This window comes from Rhinolophus hipposideros, assembly GCF_964194185.1.
Source record: "Rhinolophus hipposideros genome assembly, chromosome: 19".
NCBI lineage: Eukaryota > Metazoa > Chordata > Mammalia > Chiroptera > Rhinolophidae > Rhinolophus > Rhinolophus hipposideros.
Window position 1 is genome coordinate 36,540,119 of NC_138065.1, and position 19,030 is coordinate 36,559,148.

At 37.8% G+C, this 19,030-nt stretch overlaps 1 protein-coding gene across 1 annotated transcript in view; it reads left to right on the forward strand.

Moving 5' to 3' along the window:
• The window catches only part of DTL (denticleless E3 ubiquitin protein ligase homolog), a 53,887-nt gene that overhangs the window by 12,831 nt on the left and 22,026 nt on the right, over positions 1-19,030 (forward strand). Inside the window, exons 6-11 of the mRNA XM_081025995.1 lie at positions 1,194-1,259; positions 2,527-2,639; positions 3,862-3,935; positions 5,611-5,714; positions 6,009-6,113; positions 11,971-12,083. Of these exons, the coding sequence (XP_080882121.1) occupies positions 1,194-1,259; positions 2,527-2,639; positions 3,862-3,935; positions 5,611-5,714; positions 6,009-6,113; positions 11,971-12,083 (575 nt within the window). The remainder of the gene's footprint in view (positions 1-1,193; positions 1,260-2,526; positions 2,640-3,861; positions 3,936-5,610; positions 5,715-6,008; positions 6,114-11,970; positions 12,084-19,030) is intronic.

Here is a 19,030-nt window from a genome sequence, read left to right on the forward strand (position 1 = left end):
GTTTTGACAGGTAATTAACTGAATTAGACTCAACTTGCAGACTGTCAAACCTGTAGGAAGGCAGTGGGTGAGAGCTCAGTGCAGTTCTATAGTTTAAGCCTTAGTTGCAAGCTGCTTTTAGTTTTCCCTTGCATATATGGTTCATGGATCAGCCAGAGACTGGCACTGCACTTAAACAAAGAATTAGAGTTTCTATTTCTCTGGCTCTCTCCAGGGCTCCCCTCTCACTCTGACAGCTCTTGTTGCCCCATGTCTCCTTCTCCTAGTTCCTCTGGCTTGAAAGGTGTTTTTCTTAGCTGCTTGTTACTAATGCTGCAACGGTGACTTCCCTCAAGGTAAAACTACAAGAGACCAGTAATTTACCCCAAGCCAATCACATGCTTCAGGTATTGCATGTTTTCAAACATGCAATTGCTCCTTCAAAAATTGCATGTTTTCCTTCAGTGTCTATAGAGCCTTCAGGCAGTTTTTTATATTTTTTCCAGAGTTTACAGCTAATGCAGATGGATTGGTTTGGTAAGTGTTTACTCTTCCATACAGGAAGCAGAATTGTTTTGGTTTAATTTTAAAGAATAGAACATTGCAGATAAATTGAAATTCTCCTATATTTTCCTTCTCCAATCCCATTGCCCTCCTTTCATCCCCAGAGGCAACCCCTTTCACAAATTTTGTATGGATTTGTATGGATCTGTATGGATATTTTTATACTGAGACAGTACAGCTTGGAGGTTTGGAGTACAGACTCTGGTTTCATACTGCCAAGAATACCTTTAAAGTTACTTATCCTCTCTGCCTTAGTTTTCTCATCTGTAGAATGGGGATAGTAAGATAATTTATATAAAGCACTTAGGATAGTGTCTAGCACTTAGTAAGCACTGAATATATTTTGGTCATTGCTTGTTTATCATTATTCTTACTATAACTTTTCTATATATGTATATGTAAAATTTTAGGTGGTTTTAAGAAAATTTATACTGGTATTTATACAGTTTTTGTTCGAGTATTTTGAGTTCCTTGTAATCCTTTCCCTTCACAGCTTTGTTTTCTTATTTGTTGTTGAGCCATGTACTTTTTAATTTTTAATCTGCAGTGCCATTTATAGAACCTAGCATATAACAGATACTCTAGGAAACTTAAATTGAAATATGTCATTGATTAGCTTTATTAACTTTTCATAAACTATTTCTCCATAGCTGTTTTCTGTACAGGTGGAAGAGATGGCAATATTATGGTCTGGGACACCAGGTGCAACAAAAAAGGTAGTTTAGTTCCATTTTAGTTTTGATGAATGTGGGCTATCCTCATACTTTGAATAAAAGGTTTATTGATTTCATCTGCTAACCACCAGGGGGCACATGTTCATAATCCCTCGTTTCTGCTCACTCTTCTAATTATCAGGATCTTAGCAATTGTTTCAAGTATTACCCTCTCTATTTACCTCATATTGTCGTCTGAACTTACCTAAATTATTGATGGAACTGAAATTATTAATACATGGGCTCACTGGTAAATGATCTTTTATTTTAATTAAGAAAACTTTGGGATTTAAAAAACTGGATTAGATTAAATATAATTATGCTCACATTGCCCAGTGATGCCATTAAGCAGAATTCAATGATCATCTCCATACTTTCTTTTAAAAAGTAAATATATTTTTTAGAGCTGTTTTAAATAAACAGAAAAATTGAGCAGAATTGTAGTTAGTTCTCTCTGTACTGACTGATACACCCTGTCCTCACACAGCCTCTCCCACTGTTAACATCCCGCACCAAAACTGGACATTTGTTACAACCAATGAACATACACTAACACATCACTGTCATTCAAGGTCTGTCTGTACTTTATATTAGAGTTAACTCTGGTATTATAGTAAGTTGGTGCAAAAGTAATTGTGGTTTTTGCAATTATTTTTAACCTTTTAAGCCACAATTGCTTTTGCACCAACCTAATACATTCGATTGGTTTTGACAAGAATTAATATATATTATAGTAGCATACAGGATAGTTTCACTGGTTGAAAAAAATTGTGCTCCATTTATTTATCCTGCCCTCCCCCTAACCCCTGGCAACTACTGATCTTTTACTATCTCCATGGTATCACTTTTCCCAAAATGTCATATAGTTGGAATCGCAGAGTATGTAACCTTTTCAGGTTGACTTCTTACTTAGCAATATGTATTTAAGGTTTCTGCACATCTTTTCATGTTTGGTATCTCATTTCTTTGTAGCATTGATAATACTCCATTGTCTGGATGGAACAGTTTATTTAGCCATTCACCTCCTTAAGGACGTCTTGTTTACTTCCAAGTTTTGGCAGTTATGAACAAAGCTGCTATAAACATCCATGTGCTTACTTACTTTTTGTACATTATAATCTAACCACAAGATGTGTAGTGTAGTAGCTGTGCTGACTTCTAATTTCACTGATAAAGAATATTAATTTTTGAGATCTTATGCATAAATGTTATATTCAGCATACAAATAAAGTTCTCGAACCTAAATCGATTTCCTCGGAATATCTTTCAGATGGATTTTATAGGCAAGTGAATCAAATCAGTGGAGCTCATAATACCTTAGACAAGCAAACCCCTTCAAAACCTAAGAAGAAACAGAATTCCAAAGGACTTGCTCCTTCTGTGGTAAGGTTTTATAGCTGTATACATGTCTGCAGATCTTAACTGTGGGACAGAGTCTCATTTTAGGGAATGGATTGGACATAAAATAGGAGCTATAGATTAAGTGAGTGAGAATCTTCATTTCCTCTTGATATCAGTGGGTTTATTGCTTAATGTTTGTTTATTCAGTACTTACAGTGTGCAGCAAATGGAGAGCATGTTAAAAGTTCAGTTTCCTCATCCTTAGGGGTCTCCATGCATACACTTATCTACAGTATAGTGTGATTCATTATAAAAGTGGGAGTAGTTTGAAGGAGCACATTAGGTGTTATGATACAGTTTTCTATGAGGGGAAGGAATCCCTTTTTTCATAACTACAGAAAATATGGGAGTTTTATATATATATTTTTTAATTTGGCAAAACATTATCAAATATTGAAAAACATTTGGATAGAACGTAGTACCTCTCTATTAATAATCTATGGGTCAAAGATTAAACAATGCCAAGAATACGTCTATTTTCTTCAAAATAATCACTATTGCTCTTTTAATGTGTTTATTTTTCTAATTTTCCTGGTCTTTAGGATCCAAGTTAATATTTTGGGGAGGTGGGGGTACTAATGTTTAGGACTTAAAATAGCATATGAATAGGACACAGGCGTGAATGAAAACTGATAAGGTTAGTGTGAGGTCTTTGGAGGCCAGATGAAGATAAAATGAGTGACATTTCAGTCATTTAATCAGATTCTGAGCCAAGAAAACTTGTTAACAGCCATTAGGAGGTAAAACTCCATTGACCACCTTTAAATTTTTCAAAGTGTATAAGCATTTTCATCAATAATTCTTTAGATAATCTTATATGCTAATCTAGGTAGACAATGATATATTTTAGATGAAACAGGCACAGAAAGGTAAATGAGTTTCCTAAGGATACATAGCTTATTAGTGGGGCCGATTCTAAGTAGGCCAATAGAGCCAGTTAAATCTTTTAATCACCAATTTCTTTCTTGACTATAAGTCAAAGTGTTAACACTGTATACTATAACTAAAGGATGTTTATATTATTTCCTAGCTAAAATTACTTCTTGGTCAGCATATATCTGACTAGGATTATCGGAGAGGGAAAATTTAGTCTAATTCAGTTTGGGGGGAAAAAGCCATTTTAGCATCTTGGTTTTTTTTGAGGGTGAAGATTGATGTCCAAAATAGGATTTCCTTATTTTCTTTTTCTTCCTTGTGCTATTAGGATTTCCAACAGAGTGTTACTGTGGTCCTCTTTCAAGATGAGAATACATTAGTCTCAGCAGGAGCCGTGGATGGGTAAAGAGTCTATCCTTTCTTGGTTATTTTGATGAGGTCTCTTTCATAAACTATGATGGAGAAGTCACCTAGTCCCATTGTAAGTGAATGTGTGCTTTTAACTTGCAACATATTGAGAACCCACCTGAAAAGAACTATAGGCCACGTTGGGAAAGGTCTAGTTAGGACTCTTGCTGAAATAATTAAATGAGATCATATGTGCATCACACATAGCTTATTGTGTCATACATATGAGCAATGTTGGCTGCTATATTGTAGAGAAGCTGGATGGCTAGTTTGGTTGTCTATGCAGTATAATTTAATCAGTGATTCTTATTTCAAGGAGTAAAATTTCTATTATCTTGGATTTTATCTTCTCGGATTTAGTAGTATTCTAAAGAAGGTATGTGATTCTGGACATGTAATTGACATTTCTGGGAGTACTCTACCTAGACTGATAGTAAGCCTAATGATTTTTACTTACCTGCTGTCCATAATTGGTCTGAATTTTTGGCTTCCAGGTAAGTCTGTGATACTTCTTGATTGGGTTACTTTGTTAAAATATTAAGTTATCTGAGTATAGGGACTCTTTTTTTTTTTTTTTAAGATTTTCATTATTGGGGAAGGGGAACAGGACTTAATTGGGGAACAGTGTACTTCCGGGACTTTTTCCAAGTCAAGTTGTTGTCCTTTCAATCTTAGTTGTGGAGGGCACAGCTCAGCTCCAGGTCCATTTGTCATTGTTAGTTGCAGGGGGTGCAGCCCACCATCCCTTGCGGGAGTCGAGGGGTTAAACCGGCAACCTTGTGGTTGAGAGCCCACTGGCCCATGTGGGAATCGAACCTGCAACCTTCGGCGTTAGGAGCACGGAGCTCCAACCGCCTGAGCCGCTGGGCTGGCCCCTAGGAACTCTATTAAGCACGATTCTTTGCTCTATTATTTGCTCATTATATCTCCCAAGACATCCATCCCTTCAAAAAATGTAATTTAAAAGGATGGTGGCTTAATAAACTAGGATTTCCATCATGTCCTCTGGACACTAAAATGCTTCTGTGGACCAAATTCTCAGGCACGAATGAAGGATTATCTAAAAGTTATCAGTTGTGCTCGTGAATGGCTGTGAGAGCTTGCTCTTGTTTTTTTCCAAGGATACTGCCCTGTGACACCGAGCTTGTGTTTTCTAGTTGCCTACAAACTAGATATAGAGGATTAAGATAATAACTCCAATTGATGGAATGAAGAAAAAAATACCTTATTTCACAGGAAAATTTGTTTAGATTACTTAAGGAGTTACATATAGAGATATGACCATGGGAACAGAGCTTGTTACTTATGCTGTCAAAGCTTGCAGGGAGAGTGTTAAAGGCTTAGGAAGTGTTTTTTTTCCTGCAAACAATGAAACAATGACTATCAGCACCCAACCTTCATCTTCCTTATCCGCTCCCTTGAAATAAACTCAAGGTAAGCCGTCACTGGGTCAGATCACATCTGTTTCCGTTCTGCCAGAATTGTAAGCTTGATGTTGGAGACAACAGTATGAGATACCTCAGTCTGTTTCCCAATGAGATATCTTCACTGTACCTGGTTCATGTGCCAGGAGAGTTAGATTAAAAGTCATTTCACATTCAATATATTTGAATCTGGTTGGGGTTGGAGAAGGACTACAAAATGACTCTTTCTTTACTTTGGTTTTTAGAGTAATCAAAATATGGGATTTACGTAAGAATTATACTGCTTATCGGCAAGAACCCATAGCATCCAAGTCTTTCCTGTACCCAGGTAGCAGCAGTCGAAAACTAGGTAAGCCTTTTCATAGACTGTAGGACTTTTTTGTAGGACTTTTTGGGAGCTATTAGTTTTTGTTAATATTTGAAAATAAATATCAAGCTAGTTTTCAGCAGCATAGACTTGAGAAACTACTATGTCGTATCTTTTTGGAGTTCAAAAGATTAAGAATATTTTTAGTTTGTATATACTTTGGGGAAGAAGAATTTTGGTGATACTTCTTGTGGAATGATCTTTTAGCCTCAACATTTTTAGCTCATTTCTTCTCACTGTCACCAGGATATACTAACTGAAATTTCCTTTTTCCAGGATACTCAAGTCTGATTCTGGATTCCACGGGCTCTACTTTATTTGCTAACTGCACAGATGACAACATCTACATGTTCAATATGACTGGATTAAAGACTTCTCCAGGTAAGATCTTAGTCATTTACATTCTTATCCAGAAGTAATGCAGACTTTTTTGTTAATGATAATTTAATATTGATTTTTTTTCCTAAGCCAAGTTTATTAAGACATGAGGATTTTAGCGTCTTTGATTAGTTCTAGTGGTGTTTCATAGATGTACTTTCCTTGTAATGATTTCACAAATATAAATAGAATCCTGATCTATATGGTGACTTTTATTGTAATAGTGAGTCTCTCCCGAAATTATTACGCCCTTTTGGCTATATTTAGAATTACCTCAGTTTTTGTGGGATAGCAGGAAAGGCTGTTCTGCTCAGCTCTTATCCTGTGTGTGGGTTCATTAAATGAGGGGGCTGAATTTTTTAAGCCCTGAAAATAATTCCTTCCTTCCTCAGCCCTCTCAGTGTTGGACAAATGCTATTTTCTCTTTGATGATTTCCCCATCCTCACCCTTTTTTTCCTTCAAGAAAAAAGTGAAATCCAATATTTAAAGATGATAAATGACATTTTAAAAAAGAAACCAAAGTTTCTCTAGCATACTCTCTGGGGGTTATTTGGATTACATAATTTTAAGAACATTATTAATTACTTAAGCAAGCTGTGTGTTAGAAACCTGGTTCTTCCTCAAGTATGGCTCTGTGAGAAACAGACTTTGAATTCTATAACCAATTCCCAGATCTACTCAGTTCCCACTAAAGTAAGGTGTACTGATAAACAAGAAATCTCAAAATAGTACAGCACTTAGCAGAGCTTTTCTAGAAATTTCCAAAGACTGCCCCAAGCCATTTTTAGGACTTTGATATCTGTGGCAGCATCACAATTGGCATTTCCAATGTCCTAAAACTCGAGTAGGTTTGGTATTGTCTAAACAAGAACAAGAGTATTGGAAAACGGGACGAGGTTTTATAACTTCTTTTGCTATTTTCCTGAATGAAACCAGAACTTGTAAAGACAACTTCTAATTTAGTTACCATTTTGTTATAGTGTGACACTAAAAGGAACCTTGAGTTCAGTTTGTCCCTCTGCCATTAAACTGATACGCCTACTTTATTTACTAATAATTTAGCACTTTTTCCTGTGCTCCTAAAATAATTTGGCACGGATAGATAGATATATAATATTACTTAAAAATTGAATAATTTTTATTCAGTAATTGAATAATTATATCTGGTAAATACTTGTCTTTTTCAAAACTTTAAAAAGGGTCCTGAGCTCAATACTTGATCTTTCATACTTTTCATTCACAATAGTTTATTATTCTAAGTGATGCTCGTAGGGTGACTCTGAAGCACTTTAATGAAGCATTTTAAGAGCCTAAATCATCAAAGCAAGATTAAATTGAGCAAATTAAAGCCAGTATGGGTTTTAGAATTATTGTTTGCATGATTTGAAACATTATTATTGTACTTTATGCTGACCTTTCTTACTCCAGCAGAGGGCAATAAATACTTGGAATGATGAACACTTATAGTTTTGGAGTTGCATTCAGAATAAAGGAGCCTGTTTATTTTGTGGGGGTTTATTTATTGTCAGGGAGAAAGAAATTTTCTTCTACCCTTCTAGGTTCTTCTGGCTGGTCTAAGAATTAAATTGACATGTCACCAATTAACAGGGGAAAATTCAGTTTAATTTTGTATATAAAGGAGTTCCACAAGAGTATGGGGGGGTGGCAAGGACAAATATGGCAGTTGAACTTAAATGCCATCTTGAGCTAAGGATAAAGGAATAGTGGTTTGGGACTTCAGAGGGGAGCAAGGCAATTCATATAGAGATGGAAGAGCAAATGTTCAGTAAAAATGTTTGCTGGGTCCTACAGAAACCGTGGGACGCAGAGCAGACTCTGATCTCTAGCCTTCCCCCACCACATCTGGCCCAATTCAAGAAGATTTCTAGATGTCAGGGTTGAAGCATCTTTCGCAGTTTGAAATGTCTTTGATGACATCATCAGGTGTTCAGGTAAACTTTCTGAGGGGCTTACACAGCAATAGGCATGAAAATTGCCTGAACTTGGGCGATTGTGGTGATCTCTCTTAAGTTTATATCAGGTTGTTCAGCTGTAGTTTGCAGGGCTTTGGGGAAAAGGACAGCTCTAATTCTCAATGATTCTAAGTCAAAAGTGGGGGGGAAATTGAACATGTTAGTTTGGAGAGTTGTTAGCCAAATATTTGAAGAAAATAGCGTTCAGGATCCAGTCCAGTTTACATATGGAAAACAAAACCTCCAAGACAATTAATAGAATTACAATCTAATATCCACAAGTGTATATTATAGTTTCTATTGGAATAAAATCTTTTTTCTCTAAATTCGCCCTCATTTTAATCAAATATAGCCAATTACAACTAACTTATTTGCAGAATAAGTCTAGTTTCAGTAAACGTGGCCTGATTATTTACATAAATGCATCAAGAATAGCAGTTGATCATACAAGCTCTTTTAAAGCTGCTTTGCTGGAACTTTTCAGAAGGTCTCTCCAGATTAAACTTTTAACAGCCTCTCGAGGCTAAGAAGCCAAGCCAAAGAGTTGCCATCAGACTTCACTTGTAATACCTTTAGATTTGGGTTAATGCCTCTCTTCTTGAGGTCTCCAAAATGTCCTGAGGTTCCTGCACCTTCCAGGAAGTGACCTTCCTTGCTTATCTGGTAAGGCTGCTGGGAAATCTATGAAAGCAAGGTACCAGGCTTGATTTTTCCAAGGGGGTTTTATTGGCTTCCATAAAGTCAATCTTAGTTCCTTAAAGCTGTCTGGTCATATCTGAGTCTATGCATGTCTCTCTCAAACATTGCATCCCAGTCAAAGCGTTGGGAATATAACCAGTGTTTTCAATTGTGTCCTGTTACAAAGAGAACAGATTCTTAGCGAACTTATGTAAATCACAGTATTGCCATATGGAAGTAAGGACACTCACTCAGAGTTTCCAAATTCTGCAGGGATCAGGTAGGAAGAAAAAGATAAATATTTCAATTCTGCTTAGAAAGGTATAATTTACCAAATTGCTGTGGCTCATAGGTAGCTCAGGAGGAAAAAAAATGTCCTCGTGTCTGGAAAATAAAGATTAAAGAACCAGTAATATTTCAGATTTTAGTAAGTCATAAAAATTAAATCATCTTCTTAGTTAATTTAGTCCCATGTAATTAATTATTGTTGATACTGATCTTTTGTTAGCAGTTTTATGAAGCCATCTATATCTCCAGTAGAGTTCTACAAATTCTTACCCAGTTCTGTGATATTATCTGAAAGTTATTAGAAACCTGTATTATAGAGTACTTTCTATGAATCTCTTTGAAGATGAAGTACATTTGCAAAAGCACCAGAGTAAAACAATAACTGCCTGTAAATGACAAAAGACTTAAAATGGCACAGTAAAAGATCTGATTACAATGCAGTGGACAAGGAAATTTGGTTATTTCTGTAACACACATTTTAAGATAATGAGTAGAATTACGACATAACAGCACCAGGACATTTTTTTTCGGAATTACATATGATTTTTAGAACACCTATATTCATAACATTTACCTATGCAGTATAACTTAAGGTTTATCATTACTCTGTGAACAATGTTGCTCATGTAATTTAACATGCCAAATAAGCCTAAATTTTTAAGTTTAATATCTCCCTTTTTATAAAGAGAGAACAATCCATTGAAATATATTCCAGGGGCCCTCTGGAAAGTTACAGTTAGTAGAGGTCAAAAAGACTTCATTTAGAATTTGATTATGGGAAGTTTGTGAAAAATATCAAAAGGTTTTAAAGTACTCAGTCATACAGGATCATAGGTCACTGGAAATAATAGTTACTCATTTAACCATGGTGACAATTAAAGACTCTGGAGGCAAATACAGATAGTTAAATAGTTATAAGTAAAACTTAGCTCTTGTAATCAAAGACCTGATAAAAACAGCATAGGAGATTATTTAGATAAAACATAAAATCCCTGCTTTTTAAATAGATTATTCAAAGGTAAAGAAAACCTTTCATAATCTCTTTATCAAGAGCAGACCAAAAGTCCAATAAAACTTGGTCCGTTTAACAGAGAGAAAACCAATTTCTAATTTTGCACCAGCTTACTTTTAATATTAACTCATTTACTTAAATTCATTCCAATCTTAGCCAGCTTGACCATGCATAAAACTCTTTTCAAGATTTCTTTTTTCACAAATCTTCTATAACTTTCTTTTTCACATTCAGATTTTGTTCTTTTTTTAACCTCTCTTTAGGCCAAAATTACTTTCTTTTCTCTTAACAAAATGCATTCCCATTCCTTATACTTTTTTTTAACTGAAAACACACATTTTATTTCCTTGCATATTAATAATGTTTCCCTTAATTATTTTAGAAGTTTTAATTACATGTATTAATTAGAATTTTTAACCCTTAGAAACCTTAATTTCTAATGAAAACTAAGAAGAGAACAATTGTAGACTGTTATACCAGTATTTTTTTTTATTAACAGACTACGAATACACTCCATAATTTCTAGAAACAATGTTTGTTCAAGGTGTAATCTTTCAGTAAAGCCCAAGGCATATCTACTAACAGACCCAAACACAATCAGTCTATAATATGTTTATCTGAAGTGATTCATATCCTGCTTAACTTCACAATGGAAGTGTTTGATGTGGAAAGTATTTGATATGTAGGCTTTTTCTTGAAAAGCTATAAATACAAAGTTTTTTCCAGTTTTATTCTAGTAAAAGGAAAGGATTTCTGTGAGCACTTACGGAAAGCTGCTAAGTCCCTTAATAATTCTTCTGTCCCCTCTGTTAGGGAGATTGGTGTGAGATTTTCTTTTCCTTCCTAGATATATTCTTTTTTTTTTTTTTATTGGGGTGACAATTGTTAGTAAAATTACATAGATTTCAGGTGTACAATTCTGTATTACATCATCTGTAAATCCCATTGTGTGTTCACCACCCAGAGTCAGTTCTCCTTCCATTACCATATATTTGATCCCCCTTACTCTCATCTCCCACCTCCCACCCCCCTTACCCTCTGGTAACCATTAAACTATTGTCTGTGTCTATGAGTTTTGTTTCTCATTTGTTTGTCTTGTTTTGTTCTTAGATATATTCTTTAATTCTCCAATAACTGAGATTTTTTTTCCTTTTATTTCCCAGTAGTGTTATGATGCCAGACACCTCAAATTTTGGTCTCCTTAGGATAGAAGAACCTATCACGTACATTGTGCTAGATTGGATTACTTGCCCTGTTACCACGGACAATAAGAAGTCTCGACCTAAAGGCTAAACCTAACCTAGTTGGAGTATCTTACCTATGAACGTGTAGTTTACCCAACTAGCTGCTTTTAACTATTCAGCCTATTGAAAGTGCTGGGTTAAATGGATTCCCTCTCCCATATAAGCTATCTATAAACTTAAAAATTTATTTTTACCTACTCATGCAACAAATGTTTGAATATCTGTTTAAAGCACTATAAGGCCTACTGAGGAAAGAATAAGATACGTGAAATTTATCCTCAAGAGATTTGAAGTCTAACAGAAAGACCAATGTATTCAATGGAAAAAACCCTACCCTGTGAGGGGCGAGGGGGTCTAGTAAAGGCATTTTACTAAAAGGTTAAGACATTTGTTTCATTCTTGTCCGTTAAGAATGTTTTTCATCACTTTCTTTATAGCCAGCTTCATATCATGAATTTGGGTTTAGATCATGAGATGGGGTCTAATATAAAGCCTCCTTCCATGATTTCCTTTATTTTCTGGCAATGTCTTGTTCCCGTTTATATATAGCTTGACCATCTGCTTCAATAGTCAGTATGCTAATAAACACGTATACTGACGCATTTTATTTAAACACTGGAAATAACACGAACCAAGTAATTTGATTTTTTTTTTCTGCTGGCAGTGGCTACCTTCAATGGACATCAGAACTCTACCTTTTATGTTAAATCCAGTCTTAGTCCGGATGACCAGTTTTTAGTCAGTGGCTCAAGTGATGAAGCTGCCTACATCTGGAAGGTAAGTTGCCAAACTTTCCCCAAAAACGTGAGATTAAAATATTATTGCACATATTTCTTCTGTCCAAGTCGAGGTAAGTTTAGTGTAAACACATGCTATTAACGTTCTACATCAGATATTCAGTAAAAGTTGCTTCTTGGCTCTTCTTGCCTCTCAAAACCTCACTCTGATTGTCACAGAATACCATGTTTCCCCGAAAATAAGACCTAGTCAGACCATCAGCTCTAATGCGTCTTTTGAAGCAAAAATTAATATAAGACTCGGTATTACTAATATTATATTATGTTATATTATACCTCATTTTATATTAAAATAAAACCAGGTCATATTAGTTTTTGCTCCAAAAGACGCATTAGAGCTGATGGTCCGGCTAGGTCTTATTTTCGGGGAAACACAATATATCACACTTTCATGGCCAGACCTACTTAGAAATTCATAATCCGTAACCTCCAGTAGTTTCACAGATTATCAAGAAATTGAAAATTCAAAAGACTGGAAAGAACCATAATTACTTTGTCCTGTCCCCTGGAAAAACATGCTGTACTGCCTTTATTCCCTGTGTTTTCAAACTACCTAGAGTATTTTGATCCCTAGGATTTAGTCTGTACCCAAATCAGCCATAGAGCCTTACATAACACTCAAGAATATTTGTATAGTAACTATTCTTTCTTGTCGTGTAAGTGATTCAGTCGTAAGGCTACTAAAATAGATGTGGCTAATAGTGCCAGGTGGGTACTAAATTATTAGGGGAATCACTTCATACTTAATATAATTGTCTAACCACTACACTGTACACCTGAAACTGATTTAAAATAATGTTGAATGTCAACTATAATTTTTTTCAAAGAGTCATGGTGATAAAAAGTACAGCATGGGGAATGTAGTCAATAGTATTGTATTGTGTGCAGTGTCAGATGAATAACAGACTTAGATTGGGGTTATTACTTTGTGAGTTATATCATTATGTTTTGTACTCTTGAAACTAATGAAAAATTTGCTAGGTAGAACAAAAAGCATATAACAGTAAACATGGTAATTACTTTAAAAAACTGGCATACAAACAAGATCCAAATAAATGTTTACTTTAGATTTAAATTAAATGAGGCTACCTTATCAGTTTTGTTTATATTTAATAACATTGTTTAGGGTTTTTTTTTTCTTTACAGACTTCCCATTTCTGTTACACAAATTTATATACATATATTTTTTTTACTTTTTAAATAACAGTGATTCTAAAATGGCTACTGTAAGCTAAGAAATTTAAATCTATCCATTTGAAGTCCAGTGGAGAAAAGTGAAATGTAACATACCAAATAGTACTTCCTGACCACTGAACTATGGCTCCCTTAGGAATAATTAATTCTGGAAATGTCTAGGAATTCAAGATAAAGAATAGCATTAAGGCATTTGTTTCTAGGTTGCCCTGTTTAACAAGTTTCATAAATGTCCTTGTCATTGGTGAATTGAATGAGCAGAGTTCACACATCTTGGATTTTAGAGTCATAATGTCTACCGTGTTTCCCCGAAAATAAGACCTAGCCGGACAATCAGCTCTAATGCGTTCTTTGGAGCAAAAATTAATATAAGACCGGTCTTATTTTACTCTATGATAAGACAGTGTCTTATCTAACATAAGACTGGGTCTTATATTAATTTTTGCTCTGAAAGATGCATTTAGAGCTGATTGCCTGGCTAGGTCTTATTTTCGGGGAAACACGGTAAAACTTTATAGGCCCATAGGTTCAATGTGATCGTATCCCTTCTCAGGAGAAAAAGTAAACCATGTTTAGTCCTGCCAATATCTAGGAAGTCATATCTTTAATGTTGTCTTAGGACAAGGGTAGAACCTATCAGGTATGAGGCATAATTCTTCAGCTTAATTTCATCTGGCCCTGGGAGAAGTAACAGAAAATGATTTATTAATATACCTAGAGTTGCAAAAATGCAACACTACCTTTTTAAATGCTTTTAGTAACAATATCCTAGGTGGTCACAAGGTGGAGATGTTGTTCTATTCAAGATGCTTTTGTGTTCAATTTGCCTCTTTTTCTACTATATTTCTTTTATTTGTTGTATTTTTAAATTAAAATTTTCTTATAAAACATACTTGAGCTTCCGGGATAAAGCTGCCCCTTCAGCCCTAGTCCTGCAGCCAGACTATTCAGTTCCTCCCCCTGGTGCCTTTCTAGCGGCTGTCCCAGTGCTGGAGCACAGAGTGAGTGAGTCCTTCAGTGGCCAGAAGATATGGAGGCTTCTCTCCCCAGCACCCTGGGTTGAGGAGCCTGGTGTGGGGCTGGGACGACCCCTTCCTCCTCCAGAGAGGACCTCAGCAGGGGAGATATCCATCCTGAGTTTTAACTGCAACAGGCAGGTCCCGCAGAGCACGTGCCATTTTGCTCCGGAGGAGATCACTCGGCCAATCTCAGAAAGGTCTTAAACTGCAAAACTGGAGCTCCAGGCTGTCCTCCAAGAAGGTGCTTCTGAAGGCCACGGCGATGCCAGATATCCTGGATATGAATCCCATGCAGAGAAGGCCACGGCACTTTGCACACCTCCATTGTTCACTGGGCCAAGTCCTCTCGCCCATGGCTCCTTGCACGCACAATGTGTATTTCTTGCACTGCTGCCACCTGCAGTTTGCGTCCAGCCTCTGGCCAATCTCCCCCACCACGTGGTCGGGCTCCCTGGACCACGTGGAGCATTTAAAATGCAGGGAGCCTGGCTTAACCTCCCCGGAGTCTGGTTCTAGCCCTGCCTTTGCTGTCCAAAATCTAAAGGGGCTTTACCTGATTGCGTTTGCAGTACCCCTTCTTGGGCAGCAGATAGCAGAGTTTTATTAAAAAGTTCAAGTACCTCCTAGCCACCCCCTGCTGTCCCTGGCTGTTTTCCTCTGGGTTTTCATCACTGCTACTGGTGCTGTGGCTGGAGTGAAAGTCCCCAGGGTGACGCTGGGGGGCTGGGCTAAGGATGGTGGTGCTGGACTCCAGAATGGGTTCTGGAGTGGTGGTCCTGGATCCCTGCTGGGCTTGGGAGTGGCAGTCTTGGGCCCCATGCTGGATGGGAGCGGTGTGGTGGTCCTGGACTCAGCAGCTGACTCGGAAGTGGTGGTGCTGGGCTCCAGGATGGCTGAAGGACTGGCAGACTCTTGAGCCTTCTGCCCTGACTCCTGGTCCATTGGCTGCTGCTCTGCCTGCTGGAAACTGGAGCACTCTGGTTGAATCTCCTGGGCTGGGGAGGGCCTGCGGCTCTGGAGCTCAGGAGGATGGAACGGCTTTACCTGATGGTGTGACACTGGACTTCTGTTTTTTTCATATTTAAGATGTGGTACGTGGCCATGATGTTACTGTATGTTTTCTTTGGCAACGTGCCCTGATGTCTTCCCAGTGAAAGTCCGGATTCAGCATCTCCTATTACCTGGGGGTCTCTGACATCACTGGGTGGCTCAACGCAAGGCTTAAGTTTTTCCTCCTGGCTCATGTTTAGCCAAGGATCCAGCATGAAGTCTTTTAGATTTTCTCTCTTCTCAGGATTGAGGGTTAGCAGTTTTTTTTGGAAGTTTTCCACTTCAAAGTGTAAATAGAATGGCACCGCATACTGCCTGCTGCCTACCTTCTCCTGCAGCTCTCCCCAGTTCATTGTCTTGGAAGGAATGGTGTCCATGAGCACCCTCTAGAGCAGCACACCCAGGTTCCAGGTGTCCGTGGCAGGACCATCATATTTTTGGCCCAGGAAGAGCTCTGAGGCTGCACACGCGGGGCTGCCGCAAAATGTGCTCAATTGACAGCTGATGAACGATGTGCCAAGTCCAAAGTCTGCAAGTTTAGCGTTCATCTGAGTGTCTAACAGCACGTTTTATGGCTTCAGGTCCCTGTGAGCAGTGCCCTTCTCGTGGCAATAGTGCACTGCTGACTGAGACCGCTGCCGGAAGATGCCGCAGGCCTTGTCCTCCGGCATGCAGCCACAGGCACGAGGGTAATCCAGCATTTCCCCTCCAGGCACGAACGCCATGACTAGGAAGAATGATGCCGCAGTGTTGAACACCTGGAATAGTTGGACGGTGTTAGGGAGGTGCAAGTCTGACATGCAGTGGGCTTGCAGGAGAGGTCTGTGAACTCTGTAGACCTGTGGGTCGACGATTTTCACAGCCACCTCTGTCCCTGTGAGAACATGCTGGCCCAAACCACCATGGCAAAGCTGCCCTTGCCCATGGTTTCCAGGAGCTCGTAATGGCCACTGTGGGGTTTCTGGTCAACAGAGATGTCTGCAAAGTCATGTGACGTGGTGACCTGCTGACTACTGACAATACTAACTGCTCACCAACTGTACTGACAAACAATAAGTATGCTAACTACCCTGACTAAATATTAATAACTATCAACAATATTACTGTGCTAATAAACAATAATAACGATACTCATTACACTGACTAAATATATTACTGTACTGACAATATTACTAACTGCTAATAAACAATAACTGCTAACTACGCTGACTTAAATATACTAACTGTACTAACAATACTAACTAAAAATACTAACTAAAACATTTAAAGAAAAACAAAATAATGATGAAAAAATTGAAAACAAAAGTTAACAATACACAATATAAGAATAAACTATAACTATGCTAACTACACTGACTAAATACACTAACTGTACTAAAAATACTAAAAACACTGACTAAAATATTTTTTTAAAAATTAAAAAAAGAGCAAAAATGAGAAAATAAAAAGAATGAGAAAAAAGAAAAGAAAAATGGGAAAAGAGCAAAGAAAACTAAGAAAAAGGAAAATAATAAAAAAGAAAAAGAGGACAGGCCCGGTGGCTCAGGTGGATGGAGCTCCATGCTCCTAACTCCGAAGGCTGCCGGTTCGATTCCCCACATGGGCCAGTGGGCTCTCAACCACAAGGTTGCCAGTTCAATGGTGGGCTCCGCCCCTTGCAAATAAAGATTGAACACAGCACCTTGAGCTGAGCTGCCGCTGAGCTCCCAGATGGCTCAGTTGGTTGGAGCACATCCCCTCAACCACAAGGTTGCCGGTTTGACCCCCGCAAAAGATGGTGGGCTGCGCCCCCTGCAACTAGCAACGGCAACTGGACCTGGAGCTGAGCTGCGCCCTCCACAACTAAGACTGAAAGTTCAACAACTTGAAGCTGAACAGCACCCTCCACAACTAAGATTGAAAGGACAACAACTTGATTTGGAAAAAAAAAGCCCTGGAAGTACACACTGTTCCCCAATAAAGTCCTGTTCCCTTTCCCCAATAAAATCTTTTAAAAAAAGAAAAGAGAAAAAGAATCAGACAAAGAAAACAAGAGTGAAGGGAAAAATAAAACTGGGCGGGGGGGAGGAGAAAACAAGCTAAAAGGTCCAAGTCCAATAGGTCACCACAAATCAGCTTCCTGGACTATAATGGACAAAAAGCTCAGCCCAGCCAGGGTCTTATGTACCCTGTTTCCCCGAAAATAAGACCTACCCGGACCATCAGCTCTGATGTGTCTTTGGAGCAAAAATTAATACGACTTGCTCTTATGTTAAAATAAGACCTGGTATTATATTACATTATTATACCCAGTCTTATAGTAAAATAAGACCAGGTCTTATATTAATTTTTGCTCCAAAAGACACGTTAGAGCTGATTGTCTGGCTAGGTCTTATTTTCAGGGGAACAGGGTAGCAGTTTTTGGTAATTCCATCACACCGGTGCTTTATGAGCTCAGCGCTAGAAACTGACCAAGTATGGCTAAGGATAAACTACAGTGGTTTTCTCAGTTTTTGGTTTCAGGACCCCTTTACTCTGAAAAGAAGGGGGGACCCCAAAGAGCTTTTTGTTTATGTGGGATATTAAAGACTGATATTTATTAGAATTGAAAGTCTGTAGGATGCTGGGGGGGGAAAAAAGACGTGTATTAGAATGTTTTTCCAGGGGGTGGATAGTGTTGCATTTAAAAGCCCCTAAGATATATGTTTCCACTCCCTCAGCCAAGAAATGGTGCTGCCCTGTGAGAAGCACTAGTTGGGTGTATAATAAAGTAATTTTTTATGTAAAATGTTCATTTCAAAGGTATCTACAAGCAATTGTTCTTTAAAACGACCGTGTGCTTGTTAATACTGTAGTTTAGCTGAGTAGTTCCCTTAGAAAATACTTTCAGGTATGTGTTCATTTTGGATACCTTCAGTTTTTTGTTCTTTGTTTTCTAAATAAATAGAACCTTGTTAAAAGTGAAAAAAAACACGGGGAAAAAAAAAAGTACCTGAGCCCTCCATCTAGTGATGAGTTTTTTTGTTTGTTTGTTTTTATTTTATTGGGGAAGGGGAACAGGACTTTATTGGGGAACAGTGTGTACTTCCAGGACTTTTTTTTTTCCCCCAAGTCAAGTTGTTGTCCTTTCAGTCTTAGTTGTGGAGGGCGCAGCTCAGCTCCAGGTCCAGTTGCCGTTGCTAGTTGCAGGGGGCACAGCCCACCCACCATCCCTTGCGGGAGTCGAGGAATTGAACTGGCAACCTTGTGGTTGAGAGCCCACTGGTCCATGTGGGAATCGAACCGGCAGCATTCAGAGTTAGGAGCATGGCGCTCTAACTGCCTGAGCCACCGTGCCAGCCCTAGTGATGAGTTTTTACCTAACTTCTTAGCTGTAAAATTCTTCAGATGTGAGCTTTAAACTTTAACAATATAAGTCACTAGCACTGAAGCTTCTGTCTTATGTTTAAAATTTTGAGTTTCATTTTTGGTATTAGGCTTATTATTTTACTATCTTTCTGTTTTTCCTTTCTCCTTCCTTCACTGTCATGGCTACATTCCTTTCTCTAACTTTGGCTCCCAACTTAGCATGAGGATTTTATACCTACCAAAGACTGTATCTTTTAAATTTCTTTTTTCTTAGAAAGAAAAAAATTTTGTTTTAGACCAAAGAGCATAATAAAAGATTATCCAAAAAATACTTATG